The sequence below is a fragment of the Danio aesculapii genome, chromosome 14 (assembly GCF_903798145.1).
Source record: "Danio aesculapii chromosome 14, fDanAes4.1, whole genome shotgun sequence".
Classification (NCBI taxonomy): Eukaryota; Metazoa; Chordata; class Actinopteri; order Cypriniformes; family Danionidae; genus Danio; species Danio aesculapii.
Genome location: NC_079448.1, coordinates 35,667,434 through 35,692,443, shown reverse-complemented (window position 1 = coordinate 35,692,443; position 25,010 = coordinate 35,667,434). Strand labels below are relative to the sequence as shown.

The 25,010-nt window shown below is 36.0% G+C and overlaps 1 protein-coding gene across 2 annotated transcripts in view; it reads right to left on the bottom strand.

The window, feature by feature from the left end:
- The window catches only part of zdhhc9 (zinc finger DHHC-type palmitoyltransferase 9), a 43,593-nt gene that overhangs the window by 8,414 nt on the left and 10,169 nt on the right, over positions 1-25,010 (bottom strand). For both annotated transcript variants that reach the window (XM_056471742.1, XM_056471743.1), the window contains exons 2-6: positions 17,092-17,252; positions 9,095-9,253; positions 6,308-6,445; positions 2,911-2,957; positions 2,574-2,678 (exon numbers count right to left, since the gene is read on the bottom strand). In XM_056471742.1, coding sequence (XP_056327717.1) covers positions 2,574-2,678; positions 2,911-2,957; positions 6,308-6,445; positions 9,095-9,253; positions 17,092-17,252 — 610 coding nt within the window. The remainder of the gene's footprint in view (positions 1-2,573; positions 2,679-2,910; positions 2,958-6,307; positions 6,446-9,094; positions 9,254-17,091; positions 17,253-25,010) is intronic.

Here is a 25,010-nt window from a genome sequence, read left to right as displayed (position 1 = left end):
AAACGTGGCGAGAAAACATTTTAAATTAATCATTAGGGCTAAGTGTGAAAGTGCCAAAGAAATAGAGATTCTGCATTCAAACTGCTGCAAGGAAAATCACTATGCATGCCATTTATATACGTTTATACATTATATGTTTATACATTATATATATATATATATATATATATATATATATATATATATATATATATATATATATATATATATATATATATATATATACACACACACACATATACATACATACATACATGTTAGATACTACATCCATAGGATTGATTCTGACTATATGGGTCTCTGAATAAAAGTGAATAATATGTTTAAAATGTTAAGATTCTAAATGTTTGGGTTTGTTTTTTTTTTTTGTTTTATGCCCTGGGGTTTAACATTTGGGCAAATTGGTAACAAAATTAGTGGCTATTTCGAAATTTCGGGTGCTTTCACACTTGGTTCAATTGCCTGGACCGAACCCAAGTTGGATTGTCCCCTCTTGCCACCTTCTCAAAAGGTTTGTGTTCACAGTCTTTTTTCCTTCTGAACCCCAGTATGCTTGCTGTAGTGTGTACAGCTTTTGCTAGATTACGGCCACAAAAGCAACACTGCACATCACGATCGTTCTGCTTTTACTGAATCTTTTGGTTTTGGACATACAGAAAGCGATGATGTAATATGTCCATCTGCCGCAAAAATATTATAAATGTTCAGAACATAATGTGATGTCCACAGAAGCTGTTCTGGGTGGAGAAAAGCAGACACTATCACTGTGTTTGCCTTGGCTCAGTCCCGCTCGTCACCAAGGTACAGTATGTGATGCACAGACACACACACACGCAAATGAACGTTATGAAAACTAAAGTTTGTTGTACAGTTGGTGGTAGGCATAGGACGATAACAGTTTTCAAGGTATACCGCCGTTTGGAAAAGTCAAGGTTTTAAAACCACCAAAATGTTCTACTATACCGTTCCTAAGGTATATGTAAGATTTTATTTTTTAATATTTTTTCAGTTTTTTTAGTATCCCCAGCAGAAAAGATACACAAAGATGCCGTTTTAAAAAGAAATCTGTGTTGAAACAAACGAAGACAGAAGTCAAAAATTTATTTGAATTATTTAGCCTGACATGTTTACTGCTTCAAAATATTTAAAATGTTTCTCAAAATAAAATATATTGTGTTCAAAGTTGGAAATTTAAATTTTTTTTTTACCCAGATATTTAAGTAGAATATATTTTAGAGCAGTAATCACAATACCGTCAAACCATGATATTTTTATCCAAGGTTATTATACCGTCAGAATCTTATACCAGCCCATGCCTACTTGGTGGTTCACTTCTGTTATTTGGTATGATTGCATTCATATCAGAAGTGAACCGGACCAGAGTTCTTGTAAACCACCGGGTACGGTTCACATGTGTGCACCCAAGTTCAGATGACAGTGTTCACACTAGCTAAACGTACCAAACACTGACATCAAACGAACCTGGGTGCGGACCAAAAGTGCTAGTGTGAAAGCACCCTAAATATACTTAATAAACTATATATTTTGAGCACATAAATTAAATTCAATCAAATTTCAACATAATTTAATACTATGTAAACAAATCCGATGTAACAATGGTTTAAGCTTTATTATTAGACTAAATAATTAATATTTTAATTTTAAGTATGACTATATCTTCCGTAACTTGGAGCTTGACTTGTTGAAATAAAATTAGCAAAATTACCAAAAAGAATTGCCACTGAATTGTCATGTTTTGTACGTGTACAACAACATACATAAATAGTTTAAGATGGTCATGTTGCTGTTTTTGTTGGTTTCAAACATTTAGAAAAAAAATTTTTAAACCTTTTATCTGATGCATTTAAAGCTGCTTTTTGTGCAAGATTAATCTTGCATTACACAAGATCTCATCTAACCTAACAAACATTTACTCTAAAACATCCATTAGGCACTTTCCAGAAGTACATAACAGGATATGAATAGGTTTTTTTCCCACTTCAGGTTTATAACCTGTGATGATAAACAATACATTTGCTATAAACTTTTCAAATTAAATGAATAATAATGTAAATAAAAAAAATAAAAAACTGGCCTTCATTTCCAAGCAAACAATCATTAAATAAAATCAAAATGAAATTAACACAAATAAAATATTACATAAACTAAAAAAAAAGACCTTAGTATGCAACGGCATGATGTGCATTAAAATGGGAGGCATTAAAAGCTGCTTTTCATGCAAGGTTAATCTTGTGTTATGCAAGATCTTATCTAACATAGCAAGCCTTTACTATAAAAACATGGGATTTGTGCTCATCTTAAAATCCCTTAAAATGCAATGTGACAGCGGTGTGTCCCTTGTTCGTAAACAAAGCCATAACCACTGTATGTACTGTAGATACATAAAACTCATGTTGAGATGTTCTCTGCGCTTGCTTTATTGCAGAGACGGCACGGTTGCCAAGGTGACTGTTGGATCTAGTGTGTGCTGCAACGCTCGAGGGCATGTGTTTATCTCTCCAGCCATGTGAAAACAGCAAACTGTAAAAAAGACAGGTAAGAAACACACTTACGTCCTCATTGGTGGTTTGATTGAGGGAGATCAAGTAGGTGTGAAAGCCAGTCAATCCCACCACAGACCAGAGGGTGAAGAAACACACCAGAACCTCCAACACCGTGCAAAGACGAGTCAAGGAAACAACATGCTCATATCTACAATATGACTGAACTTTAATATTTCACAGTTCAGCTAAACAGACAATATGGGCTAAGTGCATGCTCAAATTTTATGAAACTAGCACACAAATACTGTTTTTCTTGATAGTTCTTTCACAGATTGACAAGTTTATGAGGAGCTAATTTTATTGTGCAGATCTTCAGCAAGCAGCTCTGAAACTGAAAAGGATATGTTCCAGGAGTTTCTTTAAGGGTATTCACAAATCCCGAGTCCACAGAACCTATAAAACACACAAGATTGTTTTTATTTACATCATTTATCCATGCATGCTAGCATCAGATGTCCAAGTTTCTCACTTTCTCCCAGCCATCATCACATGTTCAGAAGACTTTCACACATCCACCTACGCTCTGCCAGAGCTGAGAAGTTTGTGTTGTTCCTTTACATGCACCTTTTTATCCACAGTAGATACATTTGCATTCAGTCTGATTATCTGCTGAAGGAATAGCTCACCCAGAAATTGTCGTTATTTTAGTGTGATTTCCATATGCTGCTACACTTAAATATGGACATAACAAACACTAGTCAAAAGCATTATAAGCAATGTGTTCATCCAAATTTAGAATAGCTCAACACAATTCATAATGCACATGCACAGCTAGTGTTTTTCAGCTAATGATAAACTTCCGATGAAATATTTATGTGACTATTTTCAATTTCATAAGGCTTCTTTTGCAGCATCGATGTTGTAATGTAATAAAAATATTATCAGTTAAATAGACTTAAGCATTCATCAAGTTGTTCAAGTGCAAAACGAGATTAAAAAAAAACGTTTAAACATGCGCTGTTAGGAGCAGCAGGCGAGCACAAAAACTCCATTGAACATACTGGGGTAAAATAAATGTACATATTTTAAAGACATGGCACGGAAAAATGGAATTTAATGCAGTGCTTCTTGTCTGGCCTGATTCTTGTCTGTCACTGATTTTTAAAGATATCAGATATTAAACATGGCGAATTTGTAATTGCTTGACAGTTCACCGGAAACATTTGGGATGGTTGACTTGTTGCATTTGCAGATGTGTATGTGTATCTCTCTCTCTCTCTCTCACTTTTCCTCTGCACAGGCCCCACCCTAATTACACAAATGACATGCCCTGGGATTGGCTGGAGTGACCAGGACGTCTTTTAAAAAAAGGGAAATGGGCGTGGACCGGGAGAGCGAGTTGGTTGTCGTGTTGTTTGGCGTTTGGTTTGGCGTCTGTTGTAGAAAAAATATAGTGTTATTTTGGATTGTGTTTTCCCGTTTTGGTGCGCGTGTAAATTTTGACTTTTGTTTGTTGTACATCCATCCATCCAACACTCATTTGTACATTCAAGTATGTTTTGCTCATCAGCATCAACCAATGACTGTTGGAGTATACCTCGTTTTAAAAAATTAAAAAATAAAAAAAGTGTTTGGATTTGTACAAACTAGACACTTTCTGACAATAAGGAAAATCGTGATGATTCCTTGTAAGATCGGGCTGGGATATCACATACAATCTTTGCTAGATAGAATAAAGCTTCCATCTTATCTAGTCAAGAGAATAAAATTGTCCCTTTCTAGGAAACTACTGTGATATATTAATATTAAAAGTTTAAATTTGTGTTAAGAGTAAATTCTGTGAGGTAATTATATGACTTTCCACTCAAACATTTTTACAATTCTTAAACCAGAATTTGAGGTGCTGTGATTAGTGCACTCAATAGTTCAGTTATCCAATCACGTCATCTGTTCAGGTGAAATTAAAATGAATGAATTTGTCAAATTATCTAACTCATTTTTATGCAGTAATATACTTACCGGGCACTTTATTAGGTACACCTTATTAGTACTGGGTTGGACCCTCTTTTGCCTTCAGAACTGCATTAATCCTTCGTAGCATAGATTCAGGGTACTGGAAACACTCCTCAGAGATTTTGGTCTATATTGACATGATAGCATCACACAGTTGCTGCAGATTTGTCAGCTCTATAATAATCCATGATACAAATATCCTATTCCACCACATCCCAAAGGTGCTCTATTGGATTAAGATCTGGTGCCTGTGCAGGCCATTTGAGTACAGTGAACTCATTGTCATGTTCAAGAAAACAGAAGATTCGCGCTTCATGACATGGCATGTTATCCTGCTGAAAGTAGCCATCAGAAGATGGGTACACTGTGATCATAAAGGGATGGACATGGTCAGCAACAATTCTCAGGTAGGCTGTGGCGTTGACACAATGCTCAGTTGGTACTAATAGGCAAGAAAATATCTCCCACACCATTACACTACCACCATCAGTCTGAACTGTTGATAAAAGGCAGGATGGATCCATGCTTTCATGTTGTTGATGCCAAATTCTGACCCTACCATCCTAATTTAACAGCAGAAATTGAGACTCATCAGACCAGGCAACATTTTTTCAGTCTTCTATTGTCCAATTTTGGGCAGTCTGTGCGAACTGTAGCCTTAGTTTCCTGTACTTAGCTAACAGGAGTGATACCCGGTGTGGTTTTCTGCTGCTGTAGCCCATGCACCTCAAGGTTTGACGTGTTGTGCATTCAGAGATGCTCTTCTGCATACCTTGGTTGTAACGAGAGGTTATTTGAGTTACTGTTGCCTTTCTATCAGCTGGAACCAGTCTGGCCATTCTCCTCTGACCTCTGGCATCAACAAAGAATTTGCGCCCACAGAACTGCCGCTCACTGGATATTTTCTCTTTTTCTGACCATTCTCTGTAAATCCTAGATATGGTTGTGCATAAAAATCCCAGTAGATCAGCAGTTTCTAAAAGACTCAGACCAGCTCGTCTGGCACCAACAACCATTCTACGTTAAAGGGTCTCTTAAATCACATTTCTTCTCTGTTTTGATGCTCAGTTTCAACTGCAGCAGATCGTCTTGACCATGTCTACATGCCTAAATGCATTGAGTTGCTGAAATGTGGTTGGCTGATTAGAAATTTGCGTTAACAAGCAGTTGGACAGGTGTACCTAATAAAGTGGCCAGTAAGTATATTTATATGCACATTTGAAATGTTTTTAAAGTGATATCCTAAAATCTGCAAACACTTTGTTTGCATAAAGACATGAGTAGTTTGTTACTTGTACGCTATAATACGTTTTTATTCTGACTGTGTACAATCTGTGTACAATCTTACAAGCTTGTAAACAGTGTCACAAAAACCAAATAAATCCTCAAAATGAATGTCAGAATGTTTCGTGCTTGGTCCTGAGATCACAGCAAATTGTCTAGGCATTTACTTCTCTCTTGTCCCTGCCATCTATAGTGCACTTTCAGAGGAGGAAGATCAAAGTAGGAAAAAATAGCAGACATTAACAAGAGCGTAGTGGCTCTTCCGATATCCTGAACGCTCCCAGACCGAACCACGCCTTAGAGAAAAGCATTCGCAAACATATTGAGTGTCGCTTAAAGGCGCTTGTTTTCCCAGAAACCACAGTCATTAAACCGGTGGACCTTCTGTGCATTTTAAATGGCTATTGATAACATGAAAACCTAAAGTGCTCTATCAAATAATCTGATTTTGCATGTCAACAGCTTAGATACAGATGCACACACGTATTCTTGTTAAAAATACTCACGTAGAACCACATGGACAATGTCGAAGGCGAAGATGTAGATGGTGAGTAGAGACAGTGAGAGTGTAAACAAGTAGAAATATCGGTAATTCCTTTTTCCTACGCAGTTTCCGACCCAGGGGCAATGATGATCAAAGCGGTCTAAGGGAAAGACACAGAGTATATTGAGACTTAATAAATGATTATTATTAATAGTAGTAGTAGGAGGATTAGACACTACTATAGGATATAAATGCCCATATATATTTTTTGTATACGACAACTCACTTTTAAAAATTAAAGGGCAAGGTTAATTATTAATTATTATTAATTAAGAGTTATTGGCTGCCAAAAGAAAGAATAAATTCTGAAAACAAGCCTGAAACAATTTTGCAATATTTCAGTCTTACTGCTTGCTTAAACTAAAATAGATTTATAACAAATTTATATGGCACCCTATGTTCACTTGCTGCTCATCAACAATGTCTACTTCACCCCTCAAACACTGTAGTTGTGGCTGAGGACTTAAAGAGGTAGGCTTGTATTGCCATCACATCAAGACATCTTTGCATGCAACTGATGAACAACTGATTCACTCTGCGTACACTTCCAAAAGATGAGAAATTGAACCAATATGATAAAAAAAACTATGTATTATCAATGTTTGTATCACAGTGTTTAAAGTAGCCCCCATGACTGAAATTCAGATTATGGTAATGAGCATTTGGTTTCCAATGTGAAATGAAAGCATCTCAATTACAACAGATTTGACAATTTAACCAATCAGGTTTGAGAGCAGAGCAGGCTCTCAAAAAGAAGGAAAGTGAAGTATTTCACATAGAGGGAAATAAAGTATTTCAGACATAGTGAACTGCAAACCTACAAAACAAAAGTCAGAATCTTTAAAATGGCAAAATAGAATTACCCCTCTTTGAGCTAAGAGAGAAATGGTACCCAAACCAGAAATTTTGTAAGTGTGTGTGTGTGTGTGTGTGTGTGTGTGTGTGTGTGGCAGGTGCACGATGCCCAAACAAATGGCCCTGTGTTAACGATGACTGTGCAAAGAGGGCAAAATTGAGCCCTCAGTGAACTCTCTAATATCAGCATATGCATCTCACTAACCTTGCAATATGTGTGAGCAAGTGTGTGTGTGTGTGTGTGTGTGTGTGTGCGTGTGTGTACGCTGTCTGACTCATCTCTCAACAATTCACTATTATACTGAAGCGTCAAATGGCATGTATGTGTGCAGATATTTCAAAGAGAGGAATTTTTGCCATAAAAAAATCTAAACCACCACATCTGCAGCACATTATTTTCTATGGACAGAAAATTAAATAATTAATCTATCTAAAATATCAGCAAAACTTCGATCAACTTTATCAAAATGTCAACTAGGTGAGAGGAACCTGCAAAAAAAACTTGAAATATTTAAATATTTCAAGTTACAATTAATTAGCAGTTTTTGCCACTCAATTGTTATCTTTTAATGTGTCATTAAATGATTCTTGTTCTACAGATGCTTAACTATTAACTGTAACTATTGTTACACTGAATGGCAAATCATTACTATTTGTTAAAAAATGCATTAAAATAACCATAAAGCTGTATTACACTTATTAGGCTCTATTTTATCAATCTAGGCGCAAAGTATCTAACGCCCCATTCACATGGGGTGTCAGCATCAACGAATACTATTCACTTTGAATGCGTGACATCAGGCATTGTCAAACTGCATTGTGGATCCATCGGCGCCGCTTCCAGTGGCATTGCGCACTGCACAAGTTGGAAAATTCTTTTCAAGCGCCAACGCAAGTGTCAGCCAATCAGATCGCTTCACGCAAATACCCCAGCTCAGACAGTAGCCGATTGAGGACTAACTTCATTGGCTGACACTGCTATGACGATCACGTCAGCCCCAACTTTAGTCATGGCCTCGGTCAAGCGTTGACGCTGAAGCCCCATGTGAATTGGGCGTAAAGCGTATGGCGCAAAAGCATGAAGGGCGTGTCCAAATCCACCTTTGCTATTTTAAGGACCAAAAAAAATACGCTCTAACAGGGTTGTGCTTATTCTTTTTATGGTTGTGTTATGGTTTGAGTTATGGTTGTGTTTTAGCATAACATGCATTAAACCAATCAGAGTCTCATCTCCTTTTCCCTTTAATGCTGTGTTCACACCAGATGCGGCAGAAGCGACAAGCGCGAAGGATGTACATTTTGGGGCCATGGGGCAAAACATGAAAATTAGAGTTGTCCTGGTCTGAAAGTAGCAACAAATCGCACCGTGCACGTCTTGCGCCTAATTGGGCCGGGTGTATGATAGGGTCCATTGTCTTTATGACTGAAAATCCCATTTATCTTGAACCCATATATAGTGGTCAGTATTATAATTTAAAATAGCATTTCTATTTTAATATAGTAATAATAATAGTAATAATATTTCAAAATGTCATTTATTCCAGTGACTGAAAACCTGATTTTACAGCAGCTATTGCACTAGTAATCAGTGTCACATGATCCTTTAGAAATCATTCTAATATGTTAACAATAAGAAAAAACATTTCTAATTATCAAAAAGGTGAAAACACACTGAATATTTTAAATAGAAACTTTTCATGAACCTTTTAACAGCATTAACGAGATCTAAAAATATCCTTTTTTTATTTTTGCTGTCACTTTTGATTCATTTAATGCCCCCTTTTTGAAAAAAAGTTGACTATAAGAAGAAAAGTTCCAGCTCAAATCTCTTCAAGAAATCCCACAATTTGTCATTCATAATACAAGTAATTATAGACATGGTCCAATCACTCACCAACACAGTTGTCACAGATGCTGCAGTGTGAAGCACGAGGGGGTCTGAAGATCTTGCAGGTGTAGCAGTACTTCAGCTTGACGATCTGATTGTTAATTTGCACATTTTTAATGCGGGGTGGAGGCCGCTGTCCAGCCAAGACATTCCCATTGGCCGCTTCTGCAACAGATGGGTAGAAACAGTCAACAATCCATATGCGCGACACATAAAACATCTGGTAATGGTGGACTAGTCAAAATAGTCCAGTCAAAGTCCAGAGCTCACCCTGACTGAAATCTTGTGGTCAAGCTTTGCAAAAAAAAAAAAAAAAAAAAAAAACTCCTGAGTAATTGCTGTTAAAAGTGGATCTACGAGCATCTATATCATAGGGTGTCCTATGTTTGTCAGCCGTGGCTTTTATATCTTTGCTTTATTTTTGTTAAAAAACATATATATTAATGACAAGGTGTGGTGTCACGGTGGCACAGTGGGTAACACGATCGCCTCACAGCAAGAAGGTAACTGGTTCGAGCCCCAGCTGGGTCAGTTTCTGTTCATTTCTGTTCTCCCCATGTTCGTGTGGGTGTCCTCCAAGAGCTCTGGTTTCCCCCACAGTCCAAAGACATGTGCTATAGGTGAATTGAATAAGCTAAATTCGTCGTAGTGTACTGTATGTGTGTGAATGAGCGTGTATAGATGTTTCCTAGTGCTGGGTTGCAGCTAAAAGGGCATATGCAGCATAAAACATATGCCGAATAAGTTGGCGGTTCATTCTGCTGTGGGGTCCCCTGATTAATAAAGGGATTAAGCTGAAAAGAAAATGAATACATAAATGAATGACAAGGAGTGAGATTATACATCTGATGATGTTCATCTGAGGTTTGTCTTCCGAATTTTAAGAATAGCCAAGTACCATTTGGACTGTTTTATCATGTACAGTATGGAAAACTATGAAATCCAATATGGTGTCCTAACTTTTTCACATGACTGTAGATGCTACAGTATTTCCCAAACATCCAAAACTTTCATTTGGTGAATGTGTTCAATGCATATTTGTATATGTTACTATTTTTTTCCATTGAGAACATGTTGACCCAGTAAATGAGTCAAAACACCACTAGAAATAAAAGAGATTATCACACAACTACAAAGAGAAAAACACATATGCTTGAGCACTGTCTTTTGTTGTGGTCCCATCATATACAAGTCTTCGGTCTGTGTTGGGTTCATATTTCAGTCAAACTACAAACAGTTTGCTTGTGAATGGACAGAAACCCATTTTTTTGCAGCTTGTTTGATGAGCACCAAGCTTTGGATGGCAGCTTTCATGTTTATTCAAATGAACTGGATGAACAAAGCAAGCAATCACACCAGAGATCATTTTAATCAAAACAAATCTGGCAAATGTGAACACGCTAACAAAAAAAGAGAAACATTTCAAAGGAAATTTTTTAGAAATTATGAAAAAGAAAGCCAGTTGTTGTCACTAAATAAACCCTGACAGGTTAATTATGATCACAACATAAAACACAAGGATCTTGTCTCATCCAAACAGTTTTATTTTGATAAAACAACACGCTGACTGCATGTGATACCGCTATATTAACCAGTAAATAATCAACAACTAATGCTAATCTAGGTTATCACAAGTTGATTTTATGAGGAGATGGATGCTTTAGTTATAATTATAACAAAGTGTTTTACCACAGAATGACAGAATTGAAAACATATCTGTTATAATGTGCATACAGTACACATATTACACACCAAAATATTCCCATTTTTAAATGCTAATTTGCTTTCTAGCATGTAAGAAATGCTCAATTTCATGAATTTGTCTCCTTTCTGAATGCTTTGAATCCATCTCCAGACCATAAAATAAGCATGTTGTCTTTTCCTTTATTCACATGTGCTCAAAATGACTCACTTTCTGCTGTTATGGCAATAATGAAATAAAAAGTACTTTGTTTAAAGGATAAGGCATAAATGTGATTGAGCAGTAGAAAAAAGGGCAATATTTGTCACTGCTGTGTTATTATGCTTGGGTGAAATGGCTGCATGTGCTCAGAAATACACAGCTGCCTGTTAATCCACATGCCTGGGTTGGCATAAAACGGCACATTAGTACGTGCATCTGATCCAGAATCAGCCACTTTTAATCAGCCACAGAGACATTCATCTAAAAATAGCATATTAAAGCTGGGATGTTGAAACGGCAGAGGAAATTTGTTGAAATCAATCTTTGCCCTGCCCCACTGCAGTTCACAAACAAAACTGTCCTATTTTAAGCTGCTACATTTGAATCAATACCAAATATTTTGGTTTGGGTGCTATCCGCTTGTTAAGTCCTGACGTATGAAATACTGTTTCTGGGTCCAAGCCGCTACTCATTTGAATTGAGAAAATATTCGTTTATGACCACTTTTTAGTCATATCACACATTAAAGTTGATTTTATACAAAATCATGATGTACACAACAGTCTCTGGACTTGCTGCTTCTCAGACATCAATATTTTTTACAATTTATAAAAAAGTATTCACTTTCTGGTCATATGATTTTAGGCATGGATATGTATATGTATATTGCAATCGTGATGATTTTCGGAATAATTACATCACTTTGTAAACATTTATTATTATAATTTGTTGAGCTTCCCCATGCAGCTGAATATAGTGCTTGGACCCAGAAGTTGCTTTGCGTGACATCACACTTAACAAGTGAATAGCGCTTGGGATAAAACAAATAAACAGCCTTGATTGACTGATGCACTGAAATGAAACCAATGTTGCCAACATATTAAACAATTATGTGTCAGTATTTCTTTAGGAATTTTTTTGTTTGTTTTGTTCCTTTTTATTTACATTAATTAAATAATTTTGGTTAAACCAAGCTGTAAAATAAATAGTAAAAGTATAATGTATGCCAACAGTATAATGTATTAAATAATAATTTATCATGTTACAAATTATAAATATACAGTGCTGTAAAAAAGTATTGCCCATTCCAGATGTGTTTTTTTTAGTATTACACAAAGATAACCTGAATAAATTAAAATGGAGTTTTTACATTTAGTCCAAAGTGACTTACAATTGAGGAGGCATTCAGTGATCCAACAAGAGGAGGCAACTCACAAGTACTAATTATACAGTACAAGGGAACTGTTAGTGCTTAGAAAATTCTGTGCTACAGTAAGAGGGAGTTTTTTCATAGAGAGAGAGAGTGTTTCTACAGGTGGTTTGTCAAGCCCACTCACCTACGTGAGGCACACTTCATAAATGCATAGTGTTTGTTTTTTTTAAACGTGTATGGTGCAAATATGCAAAACTTGTGTAAGTGTCAGTTAAAGTGTCAGAGAGATGAAAGTGTTTTCTACAGGTGGTTTGTCAAGCCCATTCACCTGTGTGAGGGACACTCAGAATTAATAATGCTTTGGGGTTGTTGTGTGGCGAGTTTGTAAATGATCATTTGATTTTATTCATTCATTTTCTTTTCAGCTTAGTCTCTTTATTTATCAGGGGTCGCCACAGAGGAATGAACTACCAACTTATCCAGCGTATGTTTTACACAGCGGATGCCCTTCCAACCACAACCCAGCACTGGGAAACACCCATACACTCTCTAATTCACACACATACGCTAAGACCAACTTAGTTTATTCAATTCACCTATAGCACATGTCTTTGGACTGTGGGGGAAACCGGAGCACCTGGAGAAAACCCCCACGAACACGGGGAGAACATGCAAACTCCAAAAATGTCAACTAACCCCGCCAGGACTCAACAGTGGCAGGAGGCGACAGTGCTAACCACTGAGCCACCGCGTCGCTCGATGATTTGATTTATTAAGGGAAACATTTCTGCAAACGTGCCAGAGCTAATCTGAAAAAGTAAATGCCAATTAAATTGCACTTTTAAGTGTGATAAATATGCAACAAAACAATCAGCAAAGGTGTGTGTGTGATTTATCTAATCTTATAAACTATAAACAAATCACTGGCCCATCAAAATGAGGTGTGGACTGTTTGGCTTAATAAAATAATTTTAATATAATAATCATTCTAGTTGCAGGAACGTGCAATATAAGAATTTTTCAGTCAAGCCCACCAGCATACTACCTCACAGAGAGCTGTAGAACAATTCTAGTTGTGAATATGCTCCACAAAATCATTGAAAATAAGCTAGTAGAAATTAAACGTTATCAGAGTATGCAGTGGTTCATCAGGGGAATTGCCACAGGAAGTGATGTCCTGGTTTAGTGAACATCAGTAATAACAAATGCTGCAAGGCCCCAAAGGCACATCTGAGAGTCAGCGGCGGTGCTGATGTAGAACAACAGAGCTCTCGTTTTAGAAAACACAGAGAAACCAGCGAGGGAAGAAGAGATGATGCAGGAGGAACAGAGAGAAGGGAGTGTAGAGAGATGAGTTCATCTTTAGTGTAGCCCAGATCTCAGAAGGGAAGAGTGACAGGCTGGTGACTGAACTACAGAAAGCAATATTCCCAAAGAGCCTCAACCACACAAATGAATCACCAGAAGCTAAATTGGCATGACGAGAGCAGCAAGTTAATCTAAGCTAATTGCATTTAATTAGTCTAATATGCTGATGTTAACCTTTGTGACATTCAAAGTAGGACAAGCTTGCACAAAAACTATTATCGGCCTATTTTCAGGTTCTCTTTGCTATTTTCAAAAAGGAATATATAAAATGTATATATTGCTGTAGGTTTGAGCATTTTTTGAAAGCCAAACAGTAGGCAATTTCAGTTCACTGCGAATGAGGATAGATCAAGTCTAATGCAATCTACCAAAACAGTGAATTCTGAAGCACATCAAAAAATAAAAAATAAATAAAAATAAAAATCACAAATATCTTCAGTGTGCCCTAAAATTTATATCAAACCGTTCTGCCAAACACCCCTGCAAAATGTATAACTTTCAGTCAGAACAGTCAGAACACTAGTTTCTGTTCAAGGCAGTTGAGTTTGTGTGGGTGTGCAGCAGCAAGTCATGTGAAGAATTCTTATTTTACTTTTTGCGCCTCTAATGGATTGTAAAGTGAAGAAAAATAGTGGGAGAAAGGAAAGTATGGGTTTGAAAAATTGCACGGATCAGATGAAAGCCTGAACTCTCCTGGAGCAGTTCATGTCTGAAATCTTACTTGTGCACATTCAAAGCAGATGTGGGATAACTGCTGAGGGTAGGCATGGGACGATAACCGGTTTCAAGGTTTGCTGTGGTTTGGAAAAGTCAAGGCTTTAAAACAGCCAAAGTTTTTTGTTATACCATTTCTAAGATATATTCAAGTATTTTATTTAGTTTTTTTTTAGGGCAACAGTATCTTCAGCAAAAAAGCAACTTCAACATCAAAAGCTACTGGTCCAAAATCTTTACAATATTACTTAAAATAAAATTAATTGTGTTCAATGGCGGGAAAAAAGATTTCGTTTTTTACCCAGACATTTAAAAAGTATATATTTTAGAGCGGTAATCACAATACTGTGATACCTAGATATTTATATCACTTTTGTCATAACGTCAGAATCTTATACTGGCCCATGCCTAGCTAAGGGACTGATGAAAATTAATCACTGCAAAATTGGAGCCTTGCATATTGATGTAAACACTGTATATACAATATGCATTATAAAGTTTGGGTACATTGGTTTGTTCCTTAAACTAACTCATAACATATCTTAAACCAAAGCAAGAAAAAAAATATTTAAATAAACATTATATGAATACAATATTTTTGTATTTATACTTGGTGTTATTTCCATCACAAAAAAGGTAACTGTGACTTCCAGTTTAGATTTTTTCCCCCTCAATTTAGAGGAAAGAAGTCTGAGTTAGCTTTTTATTGCCAGCATCAAGTCAGAATTTCACAACTCAAATTTTTTTTCTCAGAATTGCAAGATATAAAAATCACAGTTGCAACTTAGGGTGAAACCAAGCGGCAACATCCCGCTCTCTCTCTCATGAAGCTAATACGGAAGTTACTGAAACTGCAATTCATTGAAATTTAGCTAGGCCTGGATCCAAAATAGAGCACATTTCTATTGGCTCCAATGTTAAAATGGCCAACCTCACAGCAGAAAAGGTGTTTACAGTACAAAAAACTATTTTGGTGCATATAGCTACCCTTCATGACAACTGTAAGGGGAACTCATCAGTTTCCTTTATATTAAGTCTATATATTTAAAGGTGTGGCCACTTGAGTGACAGCTTGGTCTCGCTGGTCGCCGTCACATCACCTCAGCTGATTCTGGCTGATTAGCCGCTGAACTTGACATATACATCACATTTTTGTTTTGTTTTGTTTTATGTGGCTTTACACAGTCAGTTGCCTTTTGGAATTATTTACTACAATTATCAGATAATATGGCATGCTGTGCACTTTATTTGTGCTTACAAACCATTTTCCAGGTGAGTGAAATTATATACATACCATATCTATAAATGTATGGTTTTTAGATAAAAAAGATGAAGACAGATATAAAGATAGAGATAGATATAAGATAATTTATCATTTAGAATTTTTAGAACAGTCATCTGAAACATTGTCATACAGTGTTACGCCTGGACTTCATAAATAGCCATGCATTTACTAACACAGACTATATTTGAAATAAAGGGCATTTTCCTCTTGTAGAAAAATATCATAAGAACAATGTTTAGTGGCTCAATGTTTTACAACAGACTTAAAAGACTAAACACTTTATTGATAGTAGACAACCAAGCACATGTGGTCAGGGTCCCAGGTAATGAAGTATTAAGCGTTTCTCCCAAAGAAAAGCTCATCTAAGCAAAATGCTAGTAGGCGACTGTAGCTTCGCTCACGCTTTGCCTCTTTGCCCTTGTTTGGTTACCCCTGGTCATTGCGATGATGCGCGAACAAAATGGCGCTGATTGGCCACGCCCACTTGTAGCTTCATGTTCGCTCTTTGGAACCATGGGTGACGTCACGGATACTACGTCCAGATCTTTTGTTGAAACATCAGGACACAAAGTCAAAATTCTGAGGATTTTTTTATAAATTCAAAGTTTATAAATTATTAGCTTGATTGGGGAAATAATTCAAAAATGCATTCAAGTTGCCAAAAGGACTTCAATCAAGGCTTTTGAGGGAGTTCACTGACATAAAAAACACTTCCTTTAGAGTAGACTTTGTGCTTTGTAACTTTGTACATCTATTTATTACACTCAGATGTTGAAAGAGCAAAAGTATAATATGAAAGCTTTAAATACATATCCACAAAAACAAATGTCACTTAACAAAATAGACCACTAAAAACCCAAATTTACTATTTATATATTGCTAATCCTATTTATATGTTGTTAATATTACAAATGACTATTTCTAGTAAATATATATACACACACTTTTAAGCCTTACCATTTACTCACATTCAAGTGGTTCTACATTTTTAAGGATTTTTTTGAAAAATGAAGGTGTTTTGAAAAACAAAAAATGCAGCCACTGACGTCCATAGTAAGAACAAAAAATATGAATGTTAATGCTGCTTTCCAACATTCTTCATAAAATCTTCTTTTCTGCTCAATAGAAGACAGAAAAGAAACAAAGCTAATTTTAATTATTGTGTGAACCACCCCCTTAAAAATCGAAAACCATGTAAAAATAAATACAACTAGATAACCTTTAAACAAGGCCAAATTCAATTCACCTTTCAATTCACCTTTATTTGTATAGCGCTTATACAATGGAAATTGTGTCAAAGCAGCTTCACATAAAATGATCCTGTAGTCTAGAAGTACACAATGTTTCCCAGCTGACCTCTGAATTCACGGTCCAAAAGACTCAACCTTTTTAAAAAATCGCAAAACAAAACGATAAATTAATCAGCAGGTCTGAGCGAACACCGTCCCACTTCCTCCACATGCCTGATACACTATTCATGGCCTTCCCTTCACTGGGTCCAAACACCCGCAGGTGGCACTGATGCTACAAACTATGGCATTGAACCTGAAATCCCCTTGGCTGAACTCCATGACACTCACCGATCTCCATCTCAATGAAGTTGGCCTCCTCGGGCAGGGCCCGCGGCAGCACCCCTGGGTCACTGAAGCTGGTTCTGAGCAGCATGGCCATTACGAAGACGAACAGCAACACTGCAAACACAGGGATGGCAGGAGACAGGTGGACGGCCAAATACGGACATCTGTGCGGGATCAGAGAACAGGAAAGATTACAAAAATTGATGAGGAAGACATTAAATTCACTGCATTAATGTTACAGGACAGGTATAAATCCTTTTGTGCTATTGATGGAACAAAATTAATTAGGAAACTCAGTGACACAATAGTATCACTGTTTCAGCTAATGCTGTGTTACTTTAATAATATAATATAATATAATATAATATAATATACTATAATATAATATAATATAATATAATATAATATAATATAATATAATATAATATAATATAATATAATATAGGGGTGGGCGATTTGGCTTAAAATCAAAATCTCGATTAACTGAACATTATAACTCGTTTACGATTAATGAACGATTATTTTATTTTAAAAAAAAATTGCCCTTATAGTTTACTAACAAGTTTTGTACAGCAAATACGGTCACAAATTACAAGTGAGAGATTTTTGAATGAAGAGTGCATTACTTAAAATAATTTAATCTACTATCTGTGATTACTTATTGAACTTCAACGTTGAATAACTAAAGTCAAAACACACATTGCCTAAAACCAACAGTCACTTTTTTCTTATAAAATGTGTAGTCGCAATGCATCATTACATTTTTTGACAAGGGATATGCGATCACACAAAGTCTACGCCTTCTTTATGCATGCGTTTGACACAGAAGTATAAAGCGAGCGGGGTCATGTGACTCCACACGCAGTTGGGAAAGTAATCAGGAAAAAAACGACCTTGAAAATGTAGATTGACGATAGGTTCTGTATGTCAATTTTGATTACTTTTTATGATTAATTGCTCAGCCTTAATATACTATGCTGTACAGGACAAGAAAAATATTTCAATTTGCTTTGGTAAATGGTGTAAAATTACATTCGTTTTTGCATTGGTGATTAATTTATTTATTAACTAATTAATTTGTATTTACAATAGAGGAAACTAAACACTTCTATTCTCAACTTTCCTGAATCCTAACACATTGTTGGCCATTTCTCCCTAAAATATTGATGAACTGACGAAAATTTAATTGAATAAATTAAATTATTACCATAAATTAAACTAAATTATAAATGTGCAGGTACTAAATCATTCACATAAAAAACACATTTGACGAGGGGAAATTTTTTATATATATTTTGGTGTAGCAGAATTATTTTGGTATCACTGAAAGAAATAATGCTGCTTCCAGATCTAAGATCAGTGTTGGGGGTAACGCATTCCACCATTAAGCCCATACATATTACTTTTCTAAGTAACTTGTAAAGTAACACATTACTTTAAAAAATAAAGTAATAATATGAGTAATTTTTAAAAATGTAACTCGAGTTACTTTTTTAGATTAATTAATACACTTTTAAAAATTGTTTGCTGAATTCAAATTACTGTAACCATGTTGAATCACACTTAATGAAAAAAATGCTCCCTAAGGGAACAGACAAAAACCAAGATGGCAGAGCCTTACATTTCTGTGATGGAAGTATTCTCATTATTCTGAACAAATGAAAGAAAAGGGGATTAAATTCTCAATGGACTGTGATTTTACTGAAATAATAAGACAAAAATAGAAAGTAGTAAACACATTGCTTTCAACGTTCATTAATCTGTATATGTGGCATGTTTAGCATCAGGAAGTTCTCAGAAGGTAACGTTATTCGATTTTTTTATTTATTTTTTTAAGGTAAATAAAGGTGTAGGTTCTCTATTTTAGAAAAGAAAAATACCCTGCAATTTCTGAAAAAGATCAAGCCTCAGACGTTAAAGGTATGAAAATGTAACTCAAAAGTAATGTAATGCATTACCTTCCATAAAAAGTAACTTAGTAATGGAACTAAACTCAATCAAAACATTTTGGTTGTCCTTCTAATGAAGCATTAGTAATTTGTTCCTTCTGAACAACAAAAATTATTGATGAAGATGATTTATAATATGTGCCCAATTTAGCCTTCTGCTCTTCCCTAAAGACAGTCTTTTCAGAGCTGACAATGAAGCAGTCAGGACGGATGTTTACTAAGACCGACTGAGCTTTCTCCGCTCCTGCAGGCAGACAGCCACACAGTGATGAATTTGGTAGCTCCCATAAATTGCAGAAATCTCAGGCCCTGTAAAAGCGCCTCCCTCCGCTCACCCTGCAGCAGATTGGTTGACTCCACAGGCCACTGCATTGAGCTATTAATAGGGTCACCCTGGCTCTCCTCCACCACTCTCTCCTGCAATGTAGACCGGCTATACCGACATAATGTATGGCAAATACATCACTGTAATGGTCCACAGTACATTCACTCTCAGGGGGAAAATTGCAACACTTTGCATTCTGCATGTGAAAAGGACATCACATAGATTGAGAGAAAGAAGATATGACTAATCCTGACAACACAAAGCAAAGAACTAGATTTTAAAGTCCACCTGCAGTCACCAATTGTATCCATTAAAACTCATCTTTTATTATCAAAACTATGTATATTTCCTAGTGTCTTACAATGGCTTGTATATAACTCTACACTACTAATTTCTGAATATGCCAGGCTGATCTCACGTTGAAACGTAACTATTTTAAGTGCTAATTTTTACAAATTCGAGTTCAGTCGTACGAAAATGTGCGATTTAAAAAAGGAGACATGACACCCAACCCTGCCCTAAACCCAACCGTCATTGGGTTATAAGCAGATCATGCTAAATTGTACAAATGCGATCATACGAATTAGACACAAAATTAAAAAGTTACGAACTGCATGGGACTGTTGAATATGCACATTCATAAATATTCTAAATAGTCCCCGTCTCCACTCAATTGCATCAACAGTTAATATAAGTTTATTCTGTGGCAAATGGTAGAAAAGTGGCAATTAGTCAACATGTTATTCACTGACATAATTTTCAGTGAATTTCAAGAGTCAATTTTTTAAAATTCTGAATATGTATAGCTCAGAATGTGCAAATAGTGCACCCCCTCATAATCACTGAAAGGTGGTCACACATATACAGTTGAAGTCAGAATTATTAGCCCCCCTTTGAAATTTTTTCTTTTTTAAATATTTCCCAAACGAGGTTTAACAGAGCAAGGAAATTTTGTGTGTCTGATAATATTTTTTCTTCTGGAGAAAGTCTTATTTGTTTTATTTTGGCTAGAATAAAAGCATTTTTTAATTTTTTATAAACTATTTTAAGGTCAATATTATTACCCCCTTTAAGCTATATATTTTTTTCGACTGTCTACAGAACAAACCATCGTTATACAATTACTTGCCTTATTACCCTAACCTAGTTATTAACCTAGTTAAGCCTTTTAATGTCACTTTAAGCTTGAAAACTGTCTAGTAAAATATTATTTACTGTCATCATGGCAAAGATAAAATAAATCAGTTATTAAAACTATTATGTTTAGAAATGTGTTGAAAAAATCTCAGCTAAACAGAAATTGGGGAAAAATAAAGAGGGGGCTAATAATTCTGACTTCAACTGTAGTTCATCGCTATGTCAAAGTTATAAATCGATGAAGTTCTCTCAACAACAAATCTTACTTAAATCATGTCTACACTTTCTTTGTTATAGTGAGAGCATTCACAAGCAAGCAGAACTGCAGTGAACAAAAAACTGGTGAGAGGATTATTTAAATTAAACAACTCTGATTGGCCACTTCAGAATGTCAACAGAAATATCTGCAATTGGAAACATTGCTCAACATGGCGAAAACACACTGTAATAAATAGGGACAAGAATCTATTGGTACCAAACAATGTCAAATCGAATGTTTAAGTAAAAATTCAATTAAAAATGTATTCTTCACGCAATTTAATATAAACAGGTTGTAAAGCTTTTTAAAAATCCTACTACATCAAAACGTTAACATTTCTGTAGCTTTTCCTGCGCTTTAGGAAGCTCCATCACTTTATAGAGTTATAGAGTGCAGAGGTTTTCTATAAACTCTGCCCTTTGGGAAAGTTTATCATCATAAAACCATTTAGGCTCAATTGTAATTTTGCATAACTTTGCATAACTTAATAATTAGATAAAACTTAATACATCAAATCTATTTAAATACAGTGAAGAATGCATTTCAATGTCATGAAGATGCTTAAGATTTGGTATTGTATGCTTGTGAAAAGACTGTCAGATCAGTTATAGTGAAATAACAGACTGAATAAATTCGAATATGGCAGTAAAATGAATCTGTGTCTTTAATTCACACCCAGAGATGTTTTTTTTGTGTGGTTTAATATGCACAGACACTAATACATTAGATCATTTGATTAGGCATAGAGCACTACTGTACATTTAGTTAATATAAATGGTCCTGATTCTATTTTTTTCACATGAATAACAAATAAAAAGTAAATAAATGTACAAGTCCTCAGAAACATTCAGTGTTAATTTCCTTGAAAGTATATTGCTCATCTCATTTGCATAATTTGCTTTCTTTCACAATTTGTTCTAAAACTGCAGACTTTGTTGCATCATTTTACTTTCATCTTCAATACATTGGAGGAGTTACACTTAAAAAAAACACTTGCAATAAAATATGGATATAAAATGATATACAATATGTTAATGTGTCAAACTAATCCTCCTACAATGCACACAAGAACACCAGTGTAACCGGTCCACACTAGCCTTGTGGCTTTTCCTATCTAACGTGTACTAATAATTCGCACACAACAACACACTACAGCACAATGAAGCTGTAAATGATATTAGCATCAGAAAGACAATTTTCCAGTCTGACAACATGGTGAAGATTTAGCTGTGTCACACGCCTGTGTGTCACATACCAACCACAGCCATACATACACTGGAATTCTACCTGTGGGACGGGTCAGATTAGTTTGATCTGTTAAAACTGTGAGCCCAGAAAATATAAAGAGGAGCAAAAAAGCAGAGCAGAGCCAGTCGATAAAACTTTCCACTGCCTAGATCCTGTCCAGAATGCTGCAGGGAAATCCATTTATTATTGTGAAAGCTGTGTCGGAGTAGAGCAAAACTGAGTAGTGTGTGTGTATGACTTGAAGCATCCAAGACCTACTCCATCATCAGTTTCTATCACATCCCTGAGATTCCCGGACATTACCCATGATGCAGTGCTGAATGTGACCTCTCTCTCTCTCTCATAATCAATCCAGAGATAAGCAGCTGCCCTATTCGTGCAGATTCTTTTTTCCATCACTAATGACGCACAAGGCTATTTAACCCCCAGAATTACCAGCTTCTTCCATAAAAAAAACTAAATACACAGTACTATGCCTAGGCGTACATAATCAGCTTTTTATTGTTAAAAATCAAGACAAAGTCCTATTTGCGAAGCTTCTGACTTCCGTAATGTGACAGTGTTGGAACAGGATTTTCAAGTGACAAAAAATGCAGGGCGGGAAGCAGTTTGATCACTGTAAAAAGAGCATTATGTACAACAACTGAAAAAGGAGGAGCGAGAGTTTGGTTAAACTCAGCTGTGGTACTGGGGGGGTGGGGGTTGCAGTGGGGGCCGGTGCCCCCGTGTCAACAAGCTTGGCCCCCCCTAAATTTGAACGTGTATTTTTTTTGTCAAAATGCCACTGAGAAGCAAGATCAGCCATCGGTAGCAGACTGCGGAGATATGACTGAGGCCTCTCTCACGCGCTCCTGGTGTCACTCTCGCACTCTCTGCTTTCGCGCGCACTCGCTCTCTCTGTCAGTGACGGTTCTGCGCACATAGTTCCTCGCATTCGTCAGAAGTTAGCCCCCAAATTGACACAGGTAATAAAAAGATTCAACTTCAGTCATGTTCATGTTGTGAAAAACTATCAAAATGTCCACTGTTGATTATATTAGATTTGTTTCCAATAGCGATTATAAAATGTTAAATATAGGAAGTCCTCAGCTCTGCATAGGCTATTATTAATCAGAAATTGAGTGTACATAGTTTTACATTAGGAAATGCAGTCTTAATTTACAAACAGTCAGCAAGTACCGGAGAACAGATGTAACACTGATAAAATGTAGTTTTCAGTCACGCTCATGTAAAATGAATATTCAACTCCTTTAGTTTTGCATTCATTCATTTTTGTTATCAGTAGTGGCAAAGCACGAGTCTACAAACACATGATTTATTACAACACATTTTTAAACTATAATTTAACTGATTTCTAATAACTACTTTTCTATCTTTCCCATGGTGACAGTCAGTGCGTAATATTTCACTATTTATTTTGCAAGACAAAGTCCTTTTAAGTATTCTACGATCTCCAGTACTTGCCGACTGTGTTCAACAGAAGAAACTCAAAATATCTTCTTTTGTGTTGATCTGAAGAAAGAAACTCAAATAGGCTTTGAACAAGTGAGGGACGAATAATTATTGACAGATTTTTAGGGTAAACTATCACTTTAAAAGATAAGTGATCAGAAGAGAATCATCAATTATTTCATTCTGATTCGAGCATAAAAAGAAATACACCAAATGAATCATTCAAAACACCATCAAAAACACTCATTAATGAACCAAACACTGTCTGTTCTCCAAACAAAATTAGGGTTAATTAGTAGTGTTAGTAACTGTTTTACAAAGTCATTTTTCTTGTTTTATGAACTGGGGTATTAAAACAATCACACCCTTTAGAGTTAAAAAGCCACTCCTGTCTCTGTGTTACAGCATCTCCGCCCTTCTGTTTACCTTTACACCCTGTCCTTAGTGTATTATCTACATACTGCTCCACAGAGAACAAGGTGAAAAGAAGTGTTTTCCACAGTTAAGGCAACATGGAGCACGACTGCAGTGTTTATGGCTGGCTATGAGAAGGCTTAGCTGTGTGTTGTTAAATCGATAGAGCTGCTTCATTGGTCTGGCTGGTCTCTAGGTGGAGATCGGTGGGGGCAAGGAGGCCTGACAATTACCATTACTGATACTGCTCAGCACAAACATCCGCTATGCCACCGGAAAGCATAATGAGGGGAGAAAAAAGAAAATGACAGATGATGTCTAAAAACAACACGCAGATTAATTGCGTCAATTTGGTTTAGTCACAAACAAATGTGAAGACAAATTGATATTGAACATATTAGAAAACTCTAAATAGCCACAGATGCATGTTCATTGTGCAATGAGCTCCAATATTCAGTAGAGCGGAGGTCTTCGGAGGTCCTAAAATCCACACCTGAACAGAATTAACTCGAATCACTACTTACCCAATCCAGATGTGCATAAATGTTTTTAATTTATTTATTTAAACCTGACCCGAAACACACAGGACGAACCTAGAGCAGAGTCCAAAGAGATTTCTTTTCACATATGGAAGTCATCTCTGGGATCTTCTTTCATTGGTTTTTAGAACTATTGAAATACAAACTTGATAGTTTAATAACAATTTAATCGATTTAAATCTACAATGTTGTTTATCTCATCTCCGGTGAAAATAATCTGCGCACACAAAGGAAAAGCCTTTTACTGCATGAATATGCACCATAATGAAGTGAGTGGAAATCATATCTCTATAAGATGGATTTCAGTGCGATTTTACAAATGTATGTATTTTTTGTCTATGTGCACTTAACACCACCATGCTGAATTTTTTTTAAATGTCAATCACTTATTCAGCAGAAACTCTGTTAAAAGAATCGGGTCTGATTGGGTCCAAATAAAAAAGCACATTCATTTTAAATAACCTGAGAGCCAAGGCAATTAATACCAAACCCAACCCTTGAAAGCTTGGGTCTCAGGTTGGACCTCAGAATTTCAGATTCCAAGTAAACCCATCAAAACCTCTGAATTAGAGAGCAGCAATAAAAGCTCCACTCAAAAA